The 25,355-nt window shown below is 41.9% G+C and overlaps 1 protein-coding gene across 1 annotated transcript; it reads right to left on the bottom strand.

Moving 5' to 3' along the window:
* Positions 1-11,677: 11,677 nt before the first annotated feature.
* On the bottom strand, positions 11,678-24,123 carry cntn1b (contactin 1b). The gene is made up of 24 exons (XM_037761238.1): positions 23,988-24,123; positions 20,012-20,165; positions 19,872-19,907; positions 19,647-19,773; positions 19,355-19,536; positions 19,159-19,254; positions 18,866-19,078; positions 18,622-18,721; positions 18,283-18,467; positions 17,432-17,556; positions 17,212-17,329; positions 16,891-17,041; positions 16,659-16,786; positions 16,402-16,574; positions 16,144-16,267; positions 15,845-16,012; positions 15,550-15,699; positions 15,392-15,462; positions 15,013-15,265; positions 14,779-14,900; positions 13,606-13,795; positions 13,388-13,509; positions 13,089-13,245; positions 11,678-13,008 (listed from the first exon to the last, which is right to left on the bottom strand). Exons 2-24 carry the CDS (start codon positions 20,064-20,066, stop codon positions 12,926-12,928), a joined length of 3,129 nt encoding a protein of 1,042 aa, XP_037617166.1. The 5' UTR covers positions 20,067-20,165; positions 23,988-24,123; the 3' UTR covers positions 11,678-12,925.
* Positions 24,124-25,355: the final 1,232 nt, after the last annotated feature.

The following is a 25,355-nucleotide window of genomic DNA, read 5'->3' on the forward strand; positions in this document are numbered from 1 at the left end:
CTCTGGTGACATCAGCAGGGAGCGAGCTTAGAGACTCGGCTAATTTGGGTAATGTTTCGAGAACAATGGAAAGAGGGGCTTCACTGTGTCATCCGTCAATGACTAATGCAAGGCTGTGGAGTCATTTCTACTGGGAATTGATAGGTTATGGTTCCTATTGTGTGAGAGGAGTTATTTACAATGAGGTGGTGATGTCATAATGGGTGCATGCACGTCAAACCTGTCAAACCTTTTCCTCCCTGCATCCTTCTACTCCATTCGCCATGATAGTAATGGAGCGCTGGCAAAGTCACGGGTCTTTTTCCAACTCTAGGCAAAAATGAGCAATTTAAGCAAATAGTTTAGAAACATTAAAGCTGCTCTAGTTAATATTTCTATATGTATATATACATATTTTCTATATGTATAAAGTGAAAAGGGTTGCTTGTATTGACAAACCCACGGAGAATTTTCCAGCCGGTCAGACTGTTATCAGGTCTTTAAATGGGCATTATCAGTAGTTATAATCCTCATAGATGTGGGTCAATAGGGGTCTGCTACACCCACTAGTTGGTTTTATCATCGATTCACATGGGTGATCACCGAAAGAAGGAATAAAAGAAAATTACATCAATCTCTAGCGACCGTAGTAGTTATGACAGGAGCAAAAGCGGAAGTCAGGCGCTGTATAGACGGCGTGAAACAGCGTATGAGGTGGAGATTGGGGGCGATGAATGGCACACAAAACTCAGGGCTTTCACCCAGGAGACTGGGGTTTGAAACCAACAATGTGTAGTTGTGTTTGTGTTCACAACCTTGAGTTTCACTTTAACTTTTAAAACGTAGTTATTTTAAGCCAAAACATGATCTTTTTCCATAAACTTTTTGTTTTGTTGCCTAAACCTTTAGAAGCTGGTTTGTTTGTGTTCAAAATGTAACGTTTCATTCAGTTTTACATGTTAGAACATGTTGCTTTTAGGTTTTGCTTTCACTTTTACAACGTAGTAGGTGTAGCAGACTCTGTTTTAGCATCTTTTAGCTCATTGTTTTGGTTCACTCTCACCAATCTCATCAACCTCGTTTCCAGATGCAGCAGACAGACGTTTTCAGAGGAAAAAGTTCAGATAAACCCACTGTACTCCAGCACCAAACAGCAGACTGACAAAGTTAGCGGCTAGCTGATGAACATAGTGGAGCATTTAGCAGTTAAAGAGACAGATATTTCCATCAGGGGTTGGTGGAGACCAAAAACAGAGCTAAAAGAGGGAATTTGGACTCACATTTTTTTCAGGTGACCAGAAACATAACTCCAAATCAAAGCTAATGAACTGTAACAGCTACTGTAACAAACTCGCCCCAACTACTTTATGATGTTGTGATATTATGTCAGCTTGTTGTGCTGTCCCCAAGTAGCCATTTTTATTATTAATGCAGCATGTTTGGGATTTAATAGGGCATGGTGGTCTTTGGTCCGAAGTTTGCTACTGTATTGAAAAAATGTAGAAAGAATATCAAAATATAATCTAACTATTTTATGAGACAATGTTCTAAGATAATAAATGACATTTCAGTCATATTTCAAATAATGTGATTAAAATATTTTTTATGTAAGAATGCACTTCGAACGTCAAACAATCCAAATGTAATAAGAGAGATTGTTCCAGATGTGTATGTGATGACAAAATATAGTGTAGAAATAACGTTTTGTCAGTGCAGATGCCCCTTGCTGGGTTCTCTTTTGTAGGTCTTGACATAACTTTCTTCAGCTTATGCAGCCCATCCATCACAAAGACTAGCATAAACAGAACACAGATGTTTCTACAACCAGTTTGCGAGGGGTGCCATTAAATAAGTGACATTATCGCATGACAGGAGCACAGAAAGCATCCTCACGTGGTGTGAAACTGGCACTTCTGAGTCGTCTCTTGGAGAGTTGGTATAGGAACTTACTAAAGAAGCAGCCCAAGCATCTGCTCTGCTGTTCATTTTAGCACCCAACTGTGGCACAGTCTGCAGCCTTAAACTCCCTGGAGGATCCTACAACTGACAGATGGCAGCAAAGGAAATCAGTCTATTTGCGTGCCCGTCTGTGTCTGTGGGTGCACATGCACATTTTTGTGCATCTGCATACGTGCAAACACATTTGTGTACTTTGTGTTTGTGTCCCTATGTTGTGTATTTGACAAGTGGTCCACGCAACGCTGAGCTGTCTCTGCTTTGATATGTGACTGATTCTCTCCAGGTGTTAACGGAGTTAAAATGCCACCTCTGGAGTGCAGTCAGAGCTGAAGCTCGGAGATAAACACCGCTGAACTGTGGAGGAAAACAGATGTTTTGTTTGGTGATTGTGAATATTATTATGGAACTTGAAGCCTTGAACAGTCTGTATTTACTACATTATTTTGTGTCAAACAGCATGCAACAGATTTTTAAGAATAATTCAATAGTATTATAGTAGTAGTAAGGTTTACATATTTGGAGGTTATGCTAAACTACAACAGCAACTTTTTCAGCTTTTCAGGAATTAAACAAAGGCAGGTTAAAAAATTTCACCAAGGGGAAAAGGACATTAAAAAACTGCAAAGTTCGTCTTTCAGCAGCGACCCAGAGCCATATCCATTAGCATTTTTCACTTGCGTAGCATAATTTGATGCCTCTCTTGCTTTGAGCAAGGGCCGGTCATTAAAAATGCATCTGTCTCAATTAAGGTGATAACACATTAACTCTCTACAACACAAGGCATTTTCACTTCTTGTATTTACCCATATGTGTGCAGGTGACTTTACTGAAAAAAATGTTCATCACAGGTGTTCAGCATGTAGCTTCATTGAGCCTTTTGTGTGATCAGTGTGAACCAGGTTAAATTAAAGAGGCACTCCACTGATTATAATGTCAAAGCCAATTTACTGGGAAAACTACACAGCCTGTAGAGATTATGCATAATATGATTTTAATTTGACCACTACTTGGATTATGTCCAAATACCTGGAAAAAATAATGACATTCCATCAGCCTCAGCTGTATTTTGTGTTTAGTGCTAATTAGCAAATGTTTACATGCTAACACTCAATACTTAACAAGGTCAATTTTCTGAGCTTTCGCACCGCGAATAAAGGCATCAACCAATCACGTTGTGTGCATAGACTGTATATAAGAAGTGGACGTAGTCACCGTGACATCACCCATTGGTTTGTGGACTGCCGTTTTGAAGTCTCGAGTTAGTCATTTTTGCTGTCACCATCTTGGTTTTTGGCCGTCACCATCTTGGTGAGCTAAGAACAACCGTACGCTGAATAAGACGTTTTCATGTGACCATGAAGGTTCTAATTAACTTTCATGAACTGAAAACACACTGTGAAAGGGTTAAAGTTCTAAAATTAAAGTACGGACAACTCCTTGACCAGACAACGCCGTGGTAGCAAACTGTCAATCACAAGGTAGCCATGCCCTAAAGTATACCCTGCTTTATGGTCTATTTGACTCTAAATGGGACCATAATTTACTAAATGAACATCATGCTGTATTTTAAGAATACTTGAAACTAGCGATTGAGATCATAAAGTCATGTTTACGATGGTTACAGTAGGGTCATTTTCTTCTATACAATTGGACTTCTTTTTGCAACCAGAGGAGTCACCCGAATGCAGGTTTAAGGCACTTCCACATCGGCTTCACTTCTCAGACCCGGAGGTAGCGCACTGGTTGTGCGAAACAAGTTGAGTTGCGTCTTTATTTATGAAACATCAGCACGTAGGCTCTGTAATCCAAACCAAGCCGGCAAACTTCATTGCTCCTTTCAACCTTGACAAAGGCAGCGCAATACCAGATCCACCCCCTTCATTCTTACCTTTCACAATAAAATCCCTAAGCATATAATATTCGTAGGTGATATTTAGCATTTTCGTGGCGTTTATTCATCATGGCCCTGTTATGTAAAGGTCTAAGTGTTTGTCTCTGGGAATTTTGTTTACATCGGTAATAAAGTACATGATTGTGATAAAATTTTGTGAAATGATACCCAATATTTTCAAAAGTAAACCGCTTGGCCTGGAGGCATTACCATACTTTATTTTGTTGGATTTTGAGAAATTTTACAATACAACCATAACACTTGCACATTACATTTATCAGCACAAGCAGGACATCTTACAACTGTTTGCTATCAGTGTCACAGACAGAGAAGGGGGGACCATTGTTAAAGGTTAATGTGACATATTTGTTACTATTTGGCCCACACGGGGAAGTCATCATTTATAGCGGGTGACATATTTACTGCTGTGTTGTTGTTTTTTCAGTGGAAATAAAATTTTATGACTGACAGAGAATTTCTTGTTAAGATGGACATGGTGTCTGCTGCGTACAGATGCGTATAACACAAGAAGACACACTGGATCTGTCACCTTAGTTAACAAAGCAACGCCATTAATGACTGTTTATGTAACCGCCGTGTCGACAATGGAGCTGATCTCTGTGGCGGAACCTGAGCCTGCGACACCTGACGCAATCTGCCAGCCTTCCTGACACCAGTCTGAGATGATTTGCGTGAAAAGGATTTCATGGAGCTTGCTGTCAGAGAAAAAAGTCCCCAAAAGAATTGCCTTTAAAAGTGAGACAAAGGACTATGCAACACACACTCACATACAGATGCACAGACAAAACACAGACACAGAGGGCCCAGCTTGCTGTGCATCTGTTCCCACTTCAGATTCAGATGAAGACAATATGAAAAAAAAAAGACATTTGAAGTTGGCATTCTCATCGTGGCTCACAGTCGGACGTTTTTCAGCATAAGAAGGGGGATTTGAACGAGATATTTTTGTTTGGCGTAGCTCAGCAGTCGTACTTTCATGCTATAGAGCTGTTTCTAAACTTTTAAATGCTACTTTTATGTCATCTCCTCCCTGTTGGAGAAATCTTCCCTGTGAATAGGGAATACGTGATAAATCCTACCATTATTCTGAAGGTATGAGGAGGGATGGAGGTGATGATTTTGCCTCATGGGCACTGAGTGACGCCACATCATTGTGTGATGTCTTTCAAAGTCTATATCTTTCCCTCTATCTTCTGGGTTTTTTTTCTACAAGCTTGTTTCCTGCCTCTCTCTGCTTCCACCCCTCCAGCTTTTCCTTCCTGACAGCACAGGTATCACATTCCTCTTTCATAAAGCTGACACCCATCCTTCACTGCACGGCCTCCTGTGTGACAGCTGAGAGCGCATCGCACTAATGGCTGAAGCCCTTCTCTCTTGTCTACACCAGATAGCCTACAAGGGCACATTTTTAGCTGAGCAGATAGTTAACACTTTCTGCAAAAAAAAAAAGGTATGTTAGCCATTTAATTTAGTCTTTAATCTCATATTCTTATTCATCTTACTTTAGAAATCGAATTATTATTCAACCTCAAAGAGTTTCAAGAACAAGGACATTGCGCTATCAAACCTTTAAATCTCCATTCCTTGAAAATCTTCATTGAAATGTTCTTTTTCACTTCTTCATATAATTCAAAAACTCAATAGTTGTTTACGTGCATACTTAGCATTGAAAGTGAAGCACTTCCCTTTCGTCTGTACCACCAGAAATTACATTTCCACTTATATGAATTATGTATAAATAAGGCAAATAATTCATCTTATACTAGTAATGACACTTGTTAAGAAGATGTACTGCACTGAGAGTGAATACAAGAAGAGTGATGACTCATTTGACCAATGTGCTCTCTAACTCTCTACCTGATTGACTAGATAATTGTGGATACTGGAGACTGATTCTCTGCAATTAGAGGCAAGACAACCTTGTACAGCTTCATCCTCCTCAATCATTAAGGATGGATTAAATCAGATCATGGATAGCAGAGTGATGATATGTCATATAGAGTCTACATCCGTGCTTGCAGCTTTGTGAGATTGTACTTAGGCACAGAGGCGCTTTGAGGTAAATTCTAACGCTATGGCAACATGCTCACTGGTAACATGCTGGTGTTTAGCTATAATGTTTACAATGTTTACCATCAGAAGTGGACGAAGTCACCGTGGCGTCACCCATTGGTTTGTGGACTGTCGTTTTGAAGCTTCGAGTTTGGCATTTTAGCCGTCGCCAACTTGTTTTTTTATAACCATATGTGACACAAAAGGGTGGAGCTAAGTACAACTGAACGCTGAACAAGACATTTTTAGATGTAAGACGAAAACACGGACAACTCCCAGACCAGACAACGCCGTGGTAGAAACCTGTCAATCACAAGGTATACCCGCCCTAAAGCATCCCCTGCTTTATGGTCTATTTGACTCTAAATGGGACCATAATTTACTAAATGAACATCATGCTGTATTGAAGAAGACTTGAAACTAGCGATTGAGACCATAAACTCATGTTTACAATGTTTACTGAGGTAATAAATCAAGTGAGAAGTAGGCTCATTTTCTCATAGACTTCTATACAATCAGACTTCTTTTTGCAACCAGAGGAGTCGCCCCCTGCTGGTTATTAGAGAGAATGCAAGTTTAAGGCACTTCCTCATTGGCTTCACTTTTCAAACCCGGAGGTTGCCCACTGGTTCACCATCTTAGTTCAGCGTGTTATCATGCTATCAGCTGATAATTAGCAGTAAACACAAAGTAGAGCTGAGCTTTAGGTATTGTAGGTCATGTATTGGATACATTTACATTTTTACTTTCATGGTGGCACTACGGGAAAAGTCATAAGATCACCAAAGTCATTAGGATATATCATCTGGGAACCATGGATGCCTCTAAAAGATCCCTAAAGTAGTTGTTGACATATTTCACTTGATAAGTGAAAAACTTTGAGTTGCTGGTGGCACTACAGAAGGAGGAGAGGTCAGAGAAAATCATTAGGGTTCATCCTCTGGGGACCATTGATATATCTACCAAATTTGATGGCAATTTTTCAAATAGCTTTTGAGAAATTTTACTAAAAACCCAACATGTCAACAGCGCTGGTGGTGCTAGAGGAGAAGTCAGGAGAAGCCATTAGGGATTATCACCTGGGGAACATGAATGTCTGTATTAAATTTCATGGCAATCCATCCAGTAGTTGTTAAGATGTTTCAGTCTTGACGACCAAAGTAGTGGACGACTGTTATTGCCATCCTAGAGCCACGCTGTTAGTGTGGCTAAACATTTTTGGTGGAAATATCCTCACTTTTACAGAGTCAGAGAAGTACATTTCTATTTTGTCTTTGTTTCATGTCAGAGAAATATCCCAAATCTTGGAATAAATGTATCCCAGCAGTGTCCTTGTGCCTCTACAGATGTCAAACAATGACAGCTGTTCACGGCGTGTTTTGTATGGACTGCCCATTTCCCCAATTTCGGCAATCGCACTGAATGAACATCCCCTAAACAAAAGCTGAAAAGGTATTTACAGCAATAAAGGTTCCTGGCTCTGTAGACATACTGCTGTTAATCTTTAACTGGACTCAAAGAGGATTGGAAAACTGCTTTTCTGGCATCAGCGATACCAAGCGTCAGGCCTGCCAGAACAAGACAGAGAGGAAGAGAGAGGATTTGCCAAAGCAGACTAGGGGGTCCTGGTAGAGGGAGCGCAAATCTGGCAGGGGGGCTGATGAGCCACACAAAACCAAACCACACAATACAACCTGTCTAGTGTTATTTCTGAATTTAGACAGCACTGTCGGGGCATCTAGGGAATATTTCCACAATGAAGCTTCCCAATTTAGCCAATGGACAAGAAAAACCTTTTCCGTGCGAGTACACAATGCTCGGTAAGCAATCAATTCCCCTCTCAATGCCGCACAATACAGCTCGAATTGTTTCCTTCAGCCTCAAGGTGCACATTCTTTTTGTTCTCTAATAGTGCGAAGGCACCTACATCAACCATCAGCCTGATAGAGTACCGCCAACAGAAAGAGGGATATGTGAAGGGGCTATTCTTCACAGGGTAAACAGGGTCATAAACTATCCATAGAGGAGGCAATTACTTCCTGATCTGACACCGCTACCCATTTCAGCCAATCGAACAGCAGGAGGGGGCCCTCCAACTGTGCTCTTACAGGCTGCTAACCAGGTTAGCCGCGGCGCTAACACAGGCCAGCTCTGCCACGCCAAATTGGTCCGGGAGATTTAGTGTGGCTCTTTCCAAACCCCAGGAGCCATCTGATGTTGCTCAATAGGCTTCTCCGCTCAGTGGGACCAGCAGTGGCTTCTCTAGTCTGGGGCTAACTAGTCAGCAAGCCAAGGGGGGGCCGTGCCAAATGTATGTGATTTATGGCTCAGTGCGAAGGCTAATGCAGGCTGCTTTGCATATGTCCTGGTTTGGCTTTATTTTGAGCTTTCCCCACCTTTTGGCGCTTATAGTATTCATAGCATCCCCCTTTAGTGCTGCAGCACTGCTGCTAAATTATAGAAAACGTGTTCTCTATTTAAATTTATAGTGTGCTGTTGTGCAAAAAAAACGCAGCCACTGGTATATGGATAATTCAGAGAATGATAATGGGGCTAAAAGGGTTGAGAGGATTTGATAAAAAATGCAATGATGAGAGGTAGGAAATCACACAGGTTTGAACCTGCTTTGAGCAACCAAGAGCTCCAGCTCTATTATTAAATCTATTGACGTGTTTCCACCATCACAGGTCCAACCTGTCAAAGCTGGAGAGCGTCTTCTGATCAAATGGAAAGCAGCAAAGGGAATACCTAATACGTAAATAATCAGCTGCATTGCAACTGCATCACGGGAGTTTACCTACTGTATATGACACCGTGGGATTGGTGTACCTTGTGTCAGAAACAGAGCAGGGACAAGTACTTATTATGTAGAATGCCACCTTATATATATTTCATTAGTGGATTATAAGAAGTACTGGTGCATTAAGCAGCATTTTAATGCTGTACCTCATTGAGGTGGATCCTCTTTTTACATGTTGGACATAAAATATAAAAAGCTTATTTCATAACAACCTGTAGAGTAGCTAGAAACTATAACTATAATAAATGTAGTAGGTCATGTCTAGAAGGTAACCCCCAAGTTGGGAAACTCTTGCGAGATGGTTAAGGTTAGGCGTTGACCTCGAATGGTTACAGTTAGGATAGGTCGTCGGGCAGCAAGTCTTGTGAGAGTTTTTTTATTAAACTTGGGGATTATCTTGTAGACACGACCAATTTTTTGTAGTGTAGTAAAAAGTATTGTTGTGTTTTCGTTAGCTTATAGAATGAGCCCTTCATATCTACATAGGGAGTGGGTCCTCTTCACGGAGTCCGTCGTGTTTCTACAGTAGCCCATAACGGACAAACTGAACACTGGCTCTCGAAGCCCTTTCACGTTTTTACGTTACCTAAAGGGCCACCGTAGTTCTCCGGCATGCTTGTGAAACTGCGGCAACGTGAGCCGCAGAGTGCAAACCGTGGTACCGCCAGCCGCCGTCTGACTTCCGTTGCTATAAAATAGTGTTATTATGGTAAGGATGGCCTCTGAGCGAGGCGAACGGCGTTACCACGGTTTTGCACTCGGCAGCTCACGTTACCACAGTCTTGGAAAGGGAGGAGTGAGAAACCAGTTGGTAGCAATCTGCATCCACACCATTAGATGCCAAATATTACACACTGTCCCTTTAAGAATCGTACTTCAGTTATTGTATTTAGTTACTTTTCATCACTGGTTATGGTCGATTTATTCATGTATTCATTGATTTCATTTTAAGTTATCTTATTCAGTTGGCTGCTGAATTGTCTCCTCTCCTATAAAAGGTCACCCATATAGGTTACATATAGGTGTTGTATAGTGCTGTAAGATTTCATGTGCTGCTCCTGTCCTGCTATGAGATGCAGCGTTCGCACATCTGCACAATGTGCTGCAAACAACTGTATGAGCATTGTGTCACCACTCACTGTGTGCCGATGCATTTTATTTCGATCGTACAGCCGATGCCAGAGTTTAGTTTGCATATGCATCCTTGATCAGGCGAGTTAACCAGATCAACCTTTCTTATTTACAGTGTAATGGCCCGAGGGAGTGAAGTGCTTCCTGCACATATCTTAGCACAATATCAGACAGGCACACCACGAATAAATCCCCCCTGATAAAGCATCATATTAGCAGCATTTCACATTTTGCATGCACACAGTCCTCTTTGTTACTGAACGTGTTATGTCCAACTTAGCTAAACCAAGTTGCACCTCACACAGGAGAGGTATACTTTTTATCACATGGTGGAGTCACAGTGGCAAAACAAACCTGCTTTGTATCTTCTGAGACGCAACATTTTGAAAAGAGATTTCATGCTATATAAAAAAAAGCACTGCTGTGTGGAAGAAGACTCACTCCCCTGCCAAGGAGGACGCACCTCTGTGTATCTGCTGTGATTGTTTGTAAATGATGGCAGCATTGATTTCGGCCTCACATGGGATTTTCTGTGTCGAGGTAATTTGTTTGAAGGGAAGGAGGTAAAATGGTGGAATTGGCGGTAATGGAGGTGGAAACAGGAGAGATAAAAGCCTCCCACACAGAGTCTAACTGTACTGTATGCAAGCAAGCTCGCTTTAAAGCACAAACAAAAGCAAACAAAAAAAAGCTCCTATTTCTCTTTCTTCTGAAACACCAACACAGAAAATGATGGCTGTCCACACTGTGCAGGGAATGAGCGATAGCAGAGTTAAGAGAAACCAATACTGCATTTGGTGTGAAAAAACAAAAGAAAGAACACCCATACATACATAAAATAAAAACTTTGATTCACATTAGAAATAAAAAACACTATAATGGGTATGTGATTGGACCGAATGATACCTGAAACATGGGTAACTGGCACATGGATATACTGCCATCTCCTGGTAGAAATCCCACATCACATTTCAGTTTGCAGGTTCTGAGAGAGCTCAAAAAGTCAAGAAGAGAATGAAAGAAAAATTCCTTCTTCATTAAATTTAAAACTAAACATTTAGAAAAATGAACACTGAAGCCCAGGCAAAAGCAATATGGAATTTTGTATTTAAAGAGGACTTATTATGTTCTTTTTCAGGTACATACATTCATTTAGGGTTTCTACTAGAACATGTTTACATGCTTTAATGTTAAAATAAAAGCTTTATTTTTCTCATACCGGCTGTGCTGCAGCACCTCTTTTCACCCTCTGTCTGAAACCTCCAACCCCTCCATCTGATTTCTGATTGGTCAGCTGGCTCACTGTTGTGATTGGTCAACCAAACCAAACTCTTCGGACTCCGCTCCAGCTCTGCTCTAACTAGCTTTGTTTGAGGATGTGCCAAAATAGACATTCGGCAGGTATTATGCAAATGTGTTACTTGGTGACATCACCATGTTACAGAAGAAAAGGCAGGACTTCATGCAAGGCGTTTCAGGCAGTTCAGGAGCAGTGTTTCTGTGGGGGGAGAGTAACTCGCTTTGGCGTGGACTTTGAGTTGTTTTTTTTTAAACTTTGTAGGCCTTTTACATGCACAAAAAAACTATAACACACTAAAGGAAAGGGAAAAGGCATAAAAGCATAATAGGTCCTCTTTAAAGTAGTACTTACTGAACTTTAGAGAAATAGTATCTAAAGGTGGATTAAATATATTTCAACATATAGGAAAGTTTGATGATTGTTCTCGAGTAAAAAAAAAAGATTTGAATGTTTTTTTCTGAGATGGACACGCCCACTTTGTCGAAAGCAACACCTGTAATTGGCTAATAATCAAAAATGGACTAAAACTCAACCAATGAGACAATAGATTGTTGTACTCTGTTTAATGGTTTTGCAGCCTGACATAAAGGAAATTAGCATACACATATGTGATATACAGCGATTTCTGTCCAACTCCGGTTCATTCAAAGATTACATTTTTGCTTTCAGAAATCATCAAAGGGAAGTTGTCAGTAAAGTGATATGGCTTTCATTGGAGCAGCAAGAAATCATACTTTAATTGTCTATGCGCATGATTCTGGTGAGAATGACAATTTAAATAAACATTAAGCAAGCAAACAGCACCATGTTGAAAATTAATTTAAATTGTTTATCAAATGATTGTGAAGAAAAAGCTTGATTCAAATATGTGATATACTGTGTGTGCTCCAACAAAAAAAAGGATAAGTGACATATGTTCATAAAATCTATACAGAGTCACACATCCTTCTCTGCTCATTCCAAACAAAATACAGTGATTATCATACAGTTCTTTACACGATATTCATTGCTTGACCATCTGAGAGATTGGTAGTGCTTGTTATAAATAACATTTCCCCATTCTATGGGTTAAATTCTACCTCGGTAGACTACTGTAAGTCCAGTTCACTTCAACTCCAAACAGGAAACAGTGATCAGAACATAAACCGATAAAAATGGACTTTTCTGAATTCTTTTATTTCTATCTGAACACACACATATCATCAACTACCATCTGTCTTCATTCATTTTGGCTTTGACATGATACAGATATGGGTCAAGAGACCCGTCTGAAAATGGCCATGCCAGTTTTTCCTCGCCAAAATGTTGTGTATATTTGGAGCGTTATTTAGCCTCCTTCCTGACAAAATGGCAAGACATGGTTGGGACCAATGGATTCTTTAGGTTTTTTAGTTTCCTATGATACCGGTAGCTTTAAAACTGAGCCTGCTACAACCTCTGAAAGATAGAAAAGCGGCCGTCAGATTTTGAAGAGGTTAATCTAACCATTTGGCAGGTCCTCCACGGCCCACTAGGTGGTGCTCTGAGGCCCACCAGTGGGCCCCGGCCCAGTGGTTGAGAATAGCTGATGTAGAAGATGAAATAAGTCCATGAAAAAATGTCGGGGGCCAACACCCAATGCTTTTTTTGGGGGGGTGAAAAACAACTTCCTGTGTCGTGTTGCAACAGAACAGATGCATGACGTGGGATCTTAACCAATGACTGTAAGTGTGAGGAGTGTTTGGAGGTGAAGACTGGATCTCTTCTATCCACAAAGAGTCTATTATATACATGTCACTTGTGGCAGGGCAGCTTAAATTTCCAATCCCGCAATGCACAGCGCCAGCAGCACCAAAGACACCAGGCTTAGAGTGGGCGTGATCATTGATGCTTTACCTGAGGGAGCAGAAGCAACATGAGACAAATGCACCAAGAGGACAAAAACTGATTTTTTTATATTTATAGTTTAGCCTCACCCTTGATCCTAATCTTCCTGACTGGGCCGTCCCCTCCTTCATAACGGCCGCGTACCATCAGCTCATAGTCTCCAAACTGAGGCATGGGGAAGTCCATGAAGTGCCAGCCAGTGACGTAGACTTTCCCATAGATGTAGCCCGTCTTTCTGAACATGACCTTGAAAACAGAAAGCAGGGGGAGGTTTTCAACATTCATGTTATTTCCATGTAGACCTGGGAATTAGTGCCAGCTCTAATGGAAGTGAAACATATTATTCAAACTTAATAGATAGTAGCTTTGCAAAACTTTCCACACCCACCTTGTAGTACAGTGGGAAGGAAATATTGCCAAACCAGTCATACTGGATATGATCCCACCACACATACATCCACTGGCCTGTCCAGGTAACATAGCGCCACATCCTGGGAGGGTCTGGTGGTGCTGTAGATAAAAAAAACAAATTATGAAGACCACATCTATACGCTAACTCTGAATATAGGTGGTTATTGTCCATAGATTGTGAGTAATTAGTCTTACGTGGTCTCTTTGTGAACATCTCACAGTGTTCACCAGGAGGTCCAAGGCCGGCTCCGTTGAAGGCACGGACCTCAATGAGGTAGTGCGAGTCTGGCAGCATGTTCTCCAACCTGGTCTGGTTGACTGTGGCTGCGACAAATATACGGTGCGCTCCCGGCTCCGGGTCATCGTACTTTCTCCAGTATTTGACCTGGTTAGCAAGAAGGCAGCCAAAATGTTACAATTAACTTTCATGACATGGAAACACACTGTGAAAGGGTTAAAGTTCTAAGACGAAAACACAGACAACACCCAGACCGGACAACGCCGTGGTAGTGACTGTCACAAGGTAGCCACGCCCTAACATATTCCCTGCTTTATGGTCTATTTGACTCTAAATGGGACCATAATTTACTAAATGAACATCATGCTGTATTGAACAAGACTTGAAACTAGCGATTGAGACCATAAACTCGTGTTTACAATGTTTACTGAGGTAATAAATCAAGTGAGAATCTATACAATCGGACTTCCTTTTGCAACCAGAGGAGTCGCCCCCTGCTGGCCATTAGAATGAATGCAAGTTCCCAGTGGTTTCACCTTTCAGACCCGAGGTTGCCAGATTGGGTTGGCCATTTCGGAGTGTATGAACAACTTTTCAATCACACACCAATGGATAGACAATAGAGCTAGTATGTCTTTGTGTACACCTTAAGAAATTGTATTGTTCGTACAGTATGTTTGTTAGTGATGACGAGATGAAGCTTCATGAAGCACTGAAGCTCTCCAGCAAATTGGTTCGCTAAACGGTTCATTTCACCGGGCTTCATCTGGGCTTCATATGCACACGAAACCACCTATCTGTGAAACTGTGTTAAACAGGCCGCTATATTACAGGTATGTGGCAGTGGTTTATCCGGGCAGAGGACAGTGAATGTGCTTGTGTAACTATAGGAAAATGATATATGGGAGACAAGAGAAGTTCTCAACTTTATTTTGGCTTCGGACGTTTTCAATGACGTCATTGGTCTAAGACGATACAAGCCTCAATACGCGCTTCACAGAAAACTTCCTGCATTACTCGACACACGCTCCGAAGACTCGGCACAGTACGTAACATCACTAATGTTTGTTAAGTTTTTGAGACAGAAATCTTTGGTATGGAAGTTGTACAGTAAGAGTACTGTAGGCTACCTGGTATCCCTCAATGTACTGCTGCAGGCCTGTACCAGTGTCGACCACTGGCAACCACCAGACCAGAGCTTCAGTGGAGGACACCGGCCTGGCATAGACGTCTGTTGGAGACTCTACAGGTACTGGAAAAGTCAGACAAATAGATGAGAAAAAGAAACAAGTTTAGAGTCATACCGTTTGAAGGGAATTTAAGAACCAAAAACTGACACCAAACTAAAAAGACAAAACCCTCACCATCTCTTGGGTAGTAGATGACCTTGGTGAGGCTGTATGGTCCGTTTCCTTTCACATTAAATGACTGGATCTTCACCTGAAATTCTCTGACCTGGAAATCTTCAGCAGTGATAACGAAGTAAGTGTCCCTGTGGACGTAACGCCTCGTCTCGGGGTCTGAAATGGTCTCGTACCACCAGTCGTAAGCGTCATGAGGCTTGAATGCCACAATGTAGCCAAACTTTTTGCCATAGAAATACCACGGCTCCACGGGCTAAGGGGTCAGGAGTTGAAATAGAAAAGGAAAGAAAAAGCACCGTTTAGATTTTGTCAATGCAGAGATGTGTGCAAGTATTTTTGGTGCACGATAAAGTCGCATGAATTGAGGTCCTATACTTACAGTCCATGTGATGACGATCTCGCCATTTCTACCTCCGTAACCCGCTACATCCATGGGAGAAACCACTGGAGCTGAGAAGAACAAAAACATTTTTTTTAACCCAACACCTGTCCTCAGTAAAATACAGTATATGACAGCTATTAGTGTTCTCTCCTTACAAGCATCCCAGGTTTTGATCTTGAGGGAGGGGATGCTGGCCTCTCCGGAGCCGTGCTCGTTGGTGGCGATGATCCTGAACTGATACTCCATCCAGGGGTACAGATCTGTCACTTCTGCCTTCTCCATATTGCCATCAAGAAAGGTTGGAACTGAAGGAGACACAAATGGCATGTCAAATTGATTTTCCTACATTTGCTGTCTCTTCTTTAGGTGCAAGTACTTGAGGCGATCAGATCGGCCATAATGCTGAATTCAGAGCGAGATGGCCCCCTACTGGCAGCGAGTGGTACTCACTGGTGCTGGCGTCCTTCCAGTCGTCTTCATTCAGGGCCCAGAAGTGTCTGGTCTGAATGGTGTAGGAGAGAATAGGGCTGTTGTGCTCCGATCCTTTAGTCCACAACAGCTTCACCATCGTATCCCCGATTTCTTCCACCCGGATCACACCGGGAGGCCCTGGAACACCTGGATCAGGGAGGAAAGGCGCATGGGAAGAAGGTGTTGATGGTCTGCCCTGCTTATTCTTCTGTTGTACATTTGCTCAGGATAAGAATATATACCAAACAAGTAATTAAAAGTCAAATCATGGGACCGACCTACAACCTTGAGGTCAGTGTATGCACTATCGCTGTCCACCACTGTCTGAGTCAGGCAGATGTAGCGACCTTCATGCCAAATCTGGACGTTCTTTATTCTCAGATCACCGCTGCCATCGTCACTCTGAACAACAGGAAGCGGGAAAGAGTGAAGGCAAGAGACAGAGCTGTATATCTGCCATTAGCTGACAATACCAGTTGGGTGTCCAATTGTGAATGTAAGATGTTAACGGAAGCTAGTATGAACCATCACCCTACCATGATGCGTTCGTAGTGTTCCCACTCGGAGTCAAAGTCGATGACCCTGAAGTCTATGGACCAGATGAATGAGATGTCCAGCATGGGGTCGTATGAAGCGGCGCACCTCAGAACCACCTCATCGCCGACCATCACCTCGGTGTCTTCAGGCGGTTCTGTGATGATGGTAGCCTCTAGGGAAAAGAAACGAGAAAAATTGTAAATGTTTCCTGTATTTAAATATGAACACACACACAAATGTGCACACGTTCCCGGACCTGTGATGGTGAGATAGCCAGAGCTATTGGCCTTTCCTCTGTCATTCTCGGCGAAGCATGTGTACACTCCCTCGTCATTGCTGGTGGCGTTGAGGATCTCCAGACTCCCATCGAACATGATGGAAATGCTAAAAGTGAACACAATTGAATCAAGCTGCTTGACAGCGGATGGGTGATGTACACTGTATGGGAGGGCCTTCTAGTACACTGTTTATTGCCAACATTGACTGACCGTGAATTATTGAAGAGGTGCTCTTTGCCCTTTGTCCAGGTGTACCGCGGTCTAGGAGCAGCTCGGGGTTTACACTCGATCACCACGAGGCCATCTTTAGCCCCGAGAAGCTGCTTCTTCACGGGGTTAAACTCGAATGTGGGAGCACAGGCTGAGGGGAGATTATATGTATAAGTTTCAATTCATGTTAAGTCATTGTCGTCCCCCGATTTCATGATATGTTCTATTTTGACAATGGAACTTCTTCACACTTCAGTCCTTGAAACTGTTTCCTAACATGCAATAAGTCAATGAGAGTGCAGTTTCTTTGAAAGGTCTCACCGATGACTCGCAGCTCAGCGTTGGCGTATTTGATGCCCCAGTAGTTCTCAGCGAGACACTGGTACATTCCTGAGTCATCAAAAGTGAGACTGGAAAACTTCAACTCTCCCTTCCCATACTGGAGAAAACACACACAGCCCAAATGTAAACTTGAATATAATTTCAAAGAAAGCACAAAGCCAAAAGCTACTCCCCGATTTCTTTTTTTTTTTTTTTTTACCATATATCCATCTTTGTACCAGCGGATGAAAGGGAAGGGCTTCCCTGATGCCACACAGCGCATGGAGTGCTCAGAGCCGATGTCCATCTGAGTGTTGTTGATGGTTTCCGCCCACTCTGGAGCAGCTGGACAAACAAAATGGGCATGAAAATGATTATAAGCAACACAATATTCAAATGTATGCACCACCAAAAGTGCCACTTGTTGCATTTAGTTGGCAACTTCCGGGGTCTGAAAAGTGAAGCCAATGTGGAAGTGCCTTAAACTTGCATTCTTTCTAATGGCCAGCAGGGGGCGACTCCTCTGGTTGCAAAAAGAAGTCTGACTGTATAGAAGTGAACCAGAAAATGAGCCTACTTCTCACTTGATTTATTACCTCAGTAAACATTGTAATCATGAGTTTATGGTCTCAATTGCTAGTTCCAAGTCTTCTTCAATACAGCATGATGTTCATTTAGTAAATTATGGTCCCATTTAGAGTCAAATAGACCATAAAGCAGGGGATGCTTTAGGGCGGGGCTACATTGTGATTGACAGGTCGCTACCACAGCGTTGTCCAGTCTGGGAGTTGTCCGTGTTTTGGTCTTAAAACTTTAACCCTTTAACATTTTGGTCGCCTAAAAAATGTCCTATTCAGCGTTCAGTGGTATTTAGCTCCACCCTGTCGTGTCACTTCTGGTAGCAAAAAAACAAGATGGCGACAGCCAAAAACCAAGATGGTGGCGACCAAAATGCCGAACTCGTGGCTTCAAAACACCACCGGTGGATTCAACTGTAAGAAATAATCTTTATACATCTACACTCTTGAGTATCTAATGCCGGATCAAGGACACTCCAATGAAATCACTTACACTCCACATACAGCCAGGCCTTGTGCCAGTCCTTTCCTTTAGTGTTGATGGCTTCACACTCGTACCCTCCCACGTCTTCGTACTGTACATTGTACAGATGAAGCACAGCCCCCGATTCACTGATCTCATGAGTGGGTGGGAGGTCTGTGTGGTCCACCTTCCTCCAAACAATATGAGGGATGGGACTAAAAAAGACAAAACACAAAAAGAGAGACTAAACCGGTGCCTATGGAAAAGCAGCATGTATCTCATGTAATTCATTAATCATCTGAATTATAATAATATCTAATAATAATCATAATTACTGTATCAGTACACGGAGCAAAAATGAAAACGTACTTTCCCAGAGCAAAGCACTCCAATGTAATATTAGAGGCCAGCATGGCAGTAGTATCTGGGAACTTCACCCTGATGTCTGCTGGGTACTTTCTCGCCTCACCTGAGGCAAAGAAAGTGAATTACATCAAAAAATGTTAAATGTCACAGGTCAGAAACATGACGAGAGCAAATGTCTTTTTCTGTATTTGTTTTCTCTCTTAATTCTGTTCTGCAACATATGTTTAGATATGTTTTTTCTGCTAACCTTCATCAGGGGGTAAGGGGATGAGGGGGATGAACTTTGAGAAGACGCTCTTCCCGGTGACGGGGCTGGAAACAAAGCAGGAGTAGTTTCCCGCGTCCTGAGATTCCACTTTGGAGATGTACAAGTTCCCCGTCTTCTGGGAGACAAACCGACGGCGATCCGTGTACAGGAAAACTGGGAACTCGTTGAAGATCCAGCGGTAGGTCACCTCCTCTGAAAAAAGGAAAAGTTGTTATTGTTATCGTCACAAGACTTAGCTTTTTTTAATGGAGATATGAAGACCTGTAACGTACGTGGCCAGACTTTTGGAGGGGCACACAGCAGAACAGCCCCCTGTCCTTCTTTGACATACACCGGGTCTCTTTCCTCCTGGGGAAACTCCTCCACGACTACATGATAACGCAGAAGAGGAAAAAAAGGATAAACCGTAATTATAAATGATGAAAACAAAGCCGCAGCTTTAAACCAGAAGGGGAGTTGGATGCTCACATCCAAACTTGACCCTGGCCTCCTTGCTGATGACGGTGCCGTAGATGTTCCTTGCCACGCACAAGTACGTCCCAGCATGCTTCTTCTGTCTGGGGTTGGTGATAACCAGGTTCCCCCCCACAAGGCTGTAGTGCTCGTCTGGCTGCTCCATCAGCTTGATTTCCCAGTTATCACGCCGCCACCTAGCAGCGATATTAGAAAAATCTATATAAGATATCAACCCACACCATGTCATACCACATGATATCCAGTACTTGTGGTATAAATACTAATCTTCTTTAGTGTGTGTAACCTGTATGAAGCAGGCGGATTTGCTCGTGCCCTGCAGTTCATTGAGATTCTCGCATCGGGCGAGTCTTCGGTGTAGACCACATCCACCGGCTCCTCCTCAAAGATAGGGCCATATCCAGTCGCATCATCTGGCAAATTTGACATAACAATTAGCTGAAGTACTGATTTAAAATCCCTCATTAAACATCGGGACGTATAGTGCAGCACGCCCTGTTCTTGTCCTCACCTCCATAGATTCTAGGCTCGCCGAACAGGACCGCCACTGCAAAGCAGAAACACGGTCATGTCAGCTAATGGTGTGCAGGGTTTGAAATTTACTTCATTTAAACGGTATATTTTCAGGCATCACTTGTATGTGCCTCTTACCTGTGAGGGAGACGGAGGAGGACAGGGTCAGGAGCAGTAAAGCAGTGGAAGCCATGACGGTCAACAAATCGACTTATTGCAGCCACGTGAGTTAGGCGGATAGGCAGAGGGATGCAAAGAAGAAGTCGATGGACAGGACATGAACTGGAGAGGGCTGAGTAAGAGACGAAGAAAAGAGGCTGTCAGAAACAGAATTTTTTTTATAATAACAAGTATGTTGTTTAACATGATCTTCCCTCATTGTGTGTGTTATTAAAACACTTACTGATCCTAAAGATATAATACCAGACTGATGACTGGGCTTGATTTTTCAACACCAGAAAACAGAGTGCAGAACCTCCCTGCGCATATAAATGATTCAGGATGTGAATGACTCAGCAGAAACGCTGCAAATAGTCATGCAGAGCGCGTGCACATCCACAAGGAGGACATGCACCTGCGAAAAAACACACAGGCCTGTACTGTGTGTGTGCACGCTGACACATGCTGTGAACAAAACACTGCAGTACCTAGACAGCTCCTGCTGCGCTGTCACACATGCTTACACATCACTTCTGCAGGATGACATAGCAGCGCTGCTGTGAGCAACTGTGTTTGGACTGTCACTATCAGACAGAGGATACTAGGAGAGACAGAGATATTAAGGCTCGAGAAAGGGTCGGGGGGGAGGAACATGGAGATATAAAGCAGGATGAACCCAGGATTGATGAAGATGAACGGGATGATGGGATGAAGTGGGGGCGGGTTGATCTTTGTACTGTGTACACTCGTAAAGCTTCCAGTGGAGAATTTAATATGTTTAAGTCATGTTGCACTGCAGAATACACTGCAGCACAAGGGAAACATCTGTGTGCATCTCTTGTGATATTTTAGTATACAGTATGTACAAGCAAAGAGAAGGTTTAGTTCCATCATATACAGTTCCATCATTTAAATTAGGGATGCACAGATCCAACAGGCCGAATCGGTATCCACCCCCCATACTGACTTTATTAAATGGATCGGGTGTCGGACCATGATAGGATGGATCCACATTAAATGCACTTTCTTTGTTAAAATACAGTGTTTCCATTTGCAAATAAAGTTTTGGACACAGCAGCAATCCTTGGCTCCATGTCACATTACATTAAAATGATTCCACACAGTCAGAGATTCTACATTTAGGAAAAAGACGGCACTGGTAAGGATGCACCGATCCGACTTTTTCAGTCCCGATATCGATACTAATATACAAAGTAAACTAGTAAAGTTAACAGGAATTCAAATTCCAGTATATAATTTATATAGTATATAAACATATAATTGAATTGAATAGATTGTCCCCATTGTCCCCAATATCCGATCCAGCTATTTGAGTATATATCGGACTGACATCCGATACGGTATTGGTATCGGTGTCGGTATCAGTGCATTCCTAATCTGCAGATACCCTGAATTGAGGATTTGAAATCTGCGTTAGGACAGGAAAACTTGTATCGGTGCACCCCTAAAGTGAACTGTACCATTTCAGATAGTATATATTGAAAATGCAGAGTAGTCAGGTGTGTGAATTTAGGTCAAATATGGAATGCACTAACATCAGCAGTCCAAGAGAACAAAAAACATAATCATTAGGTGTATTTTACACCAACAATTACCTAAGAAACAAAAGCTGCAAAAGTCCATTTATGTTTGATTGTAGTTTTAAACATCAAAAACAAAAACACAGCATTAATGTCATTAGGGCACCTCCAGCAGATAATCTGACCTTATTACTTGTCATGTTGCCACAACCTGACCTTCTATAACTATGACTGATCTTGATTCAGTATGGGGTCAGTAGGAGTTTCAGTATCCGATGCTCATTCTAAACCACACACCACAACAGAAGCATCCAAGATGCGTAAAAGCGAACAGAGCCGTCTGATCAAGTTATGGTTATTAGTTCAAATAACGGCTGCTGTAGTTTGACAAAAAACCTACAGGAAAGAAGTGTGGTTGGTATGTATATATTGTTTGAGTTTTCTTTGGGTTTATGTGAACTGATGAGGGTGCACTAGCCGGAGTAACATGTTTACTCTAAGATGCAATACAGACCATGGAACTAAACCTTTACACTAAACAGTGAGCTTAAAGCTCAGGCTTCAACTCATAATAATCTTCCTATAATGTCACAGGCCAAATGGATGTGATCAGAGACAGTAAATAAAGAGGAAATCAGGAATCTTCCCTTAGAAATGTTTAGATGTGTACATTTGAAATACTGGAAAATAAATGTGATAGCATATTGAAGAAACAAGACATGAAAAGCTTTATTCCCACAAAAAAGAAAACTTTTGTCACTATTTTAATAGAAGATTAGAAGAAAAAATGACACTGTGTGTTTTAAAATAGGCCTAAATTGTTGGGGGTAAATATTGTGGCCATCTACAGTGCAACAAATGCCTGTATATCCAGTCTCACAGTCCTCTGCTGAGTCATTTTGGATGTGAGAATAGGAATAATAAAAAAGGCCAGACGGCCACCTCCCATGTGCCTCAGCAACCACGTTTTTCTCAACGAAGAAATGGAGCAGAGAGAGAGAGAGCGCGCAGAGGCATGCAGCCAGCTATACAGCACATCCACATGCAGAGACTGCAGCACTGACTCCTCATAGGCACTCCTGATGACTCAACACTAATATCACAACAGTACACCAGCAGTTGCAGCATCTATCCTGCAATTTGCACAGCTATATGTCTTCTTCAAACGTTTTATCTTTCAGATGGAGCAAAAACGGAGTCCTCCTCTGCATCTACCAGATCCTAAAGATTTATGATGAATGATATTCAGAAATCAATCAACTTCAATGCACAAGCTTCCACAAACACTTTCATATACAGCTTTGGCTTTTGTAGCTTATAGATGCAGCAATCTGTTCCACCACTAATTCTAATCAATTCATCAGTGTGTGTGTTTTTCATGCGTTTTCCCCTCCTGGCAATAATCCCATCACTCACAGATCCTCTTTGGACAGACCAAAGCAAAAATTTAGGTCAGCACACGTATTAAGCCCAGTGTCTTATAGTGACTGCCTGAACAACCATGTTTGTTTCGTGTGTGTATGTTTTATGGCTGCACAAAATCACATTCAAAGACATGTTTGAAGTCAACAAGAGGATGATGCTGTTTTTCTGGGTTGATTAAAGTGGGCTTTATTTGGATTTGTTTGAGTGCATGGCTCTGGATTTCTAATTGTCAATGAATGTGTCAAAATAAAGGCATGGAATTAAATCAGGGCTCGTGATGAAGATGTGAGGGGAGACCATCTTGCAGCCATGACAGTTTGCTTAATCCTTTTGACATCTAAAAAAGGGAGGTGATTCAATTATTCTTGGACTCTCACACATTTTGCATTTTTTTTCTGTTACCAAAAAGTAATCACAAGATATAATGTGGATGTACTGTTTCATAATTTGCAATATTTACCTTAATCTCAAATACTTACTGATATATTTTTATGGCAGTACAGTGCAGAAAACAATCTTGAAACAGTGTTTAATTTTTAAGGGAGTTGCCCTGTCGCCCATGCATGAAGGACAGTTTGCCCTTTACCACACAGATGCCAGCCATGGCGCATCAGCAGCTTTACTGCGCCCTTGACGCATGCAGCATCTGACACTTTTCACCTTGCATCTCCTCTCTGCATGCATCCACAGAGACATATACTTTTTTTTTATCTTTAGTGCAGATTGAGAAGCTAAAACCTCACTTAGTCGCCACCAGCAGCCTCTCTATAAAGTAACTGCGCAGCCCCTTACATCACTTCACCATCACCCCTATGACGACTGACTGAGCAGCACCGGTGCTTCTCTGCTCTGCATTGCGGTACTCCTCCTCCAGTGCAGCCGGGTCCATTTCAGCTCCACACATCCTCCTCACTCAGTCCAGACACAACAAGAGCCCAGCTGTAGGTCATGCACACACAAACCCTTTCGCATGTGGTGTCGTTTCTTACCTTTAAGGCAGATAATGGGGGAGATTTCAGTGCACTATATCCGCATGTGGCACACCTGGTCCCGAACCGCATCACAGCCCGACCCGGAGCCGGAGCGTCCCGTTCAGATGAACTTTTCTATTGGAGGAGAGCAGCCGAGTGACTCCTCTGGGTGGCAGAGAGGATGCGATTGGTCCATGAGAGGAGAGAGGGAGGATGGGAGGGATGCGGGCATCATGCTGCTGCTGCGCATCCCAGACTGATCCCAGACTGATCCAGGGAAATAATAAAGCCTTTATAGGAAATCTGTTGTTTTTTAATAAACTGTGTGCAGCATAGGATGTTATTGGATTACTTTAATGCCAATTACTTGATTGAAAAACACCAGCAATTACAAGTTACTGCACCTCTGCACACTTCATATAGGTCTTAACAGGAATATTAAGGTGTATTTGAATAGTTATAGGACATACAGGGAAATATGAAGATGCTATAGTCCATAGAGCTCATATCTTACTTCCCACCATGTGCTGTGCATCATAAATGACCCTCATAGATCAATCTATTATTAATGACAGATTACACCATGAGTGAATGAAATTGACTTGGTCTTCTAAAATGTGAATGTTTTGTGGATAAAGTGGGTCAACTGGATAAAGTAGGAATAGTCCACATATGCATCGCTCACTTTAGCATATATTTATATATATTATATTTTCTTATAATAAATTTGATATGTTGGCAAAATATTTTTTTCATAAATATAAATTCAAAAATAATAATCATTCAAATAATTATTATTTTACTGTTTTTTTGGAGGACGTTGAGGAATATGTGAAACTACTTTCTAATCCGACTAAGAAAAAGACTATCAGGACACTAAATAAATGTATGTTTGCTCTTTTGTTATTGTTCTATTTTGGCTACTATTCCCTGTATACCGAATTTGAATTATTTTCTTTTGTTTAGTAAAGAAAGACAGTAGAGATAAGTAGCAACTAGAGTAAAATTACTTATTAAAATAACATGACACCGAGTTAAAAATGATCTTCATTATGAACTTCTACTAATGTTTACATGCTGTTTTACATAGTATAGCTTCAGTGCCACCTGGTGAATTTATGGCGCAGCTGCATTGACCCTCACCGCGCACCGTACGCCCCCTTAGCACCGGAAGTACAGTTACTCCCGAGCTGGAGGTAGGGTGCACCTGAGCAAAGCTGCTCTAAATATTTACATGTTTAATGCTTTAAAATTGTATTTGCAACTATCTGTAACATTCGTTTTGACTCTAAGCGCTACTAGCACATAATGTGAAAGTTACAGACTCGTATGTGCAGAAATAGTAACTTTATTATCCACGAGTTTGAGCTAATGCTAGTTAGGTTG

Source organism: Sebastes umbrosus, chromosome 23 (genome assembly GCF_015220745.1).
Source record: "Sebastes umbrosus isolate fSebUmb1 chromosome 23, fSebUmb1.pri, whole genome shotgun sequence".
Taxonomy (NCBI): domain Eukaryota; kingdom Metazoa; phylum Chordata; class Actinopteri; order Perciformes; family Sebastidae; genus Sebastes; species Sebastes umbrosus.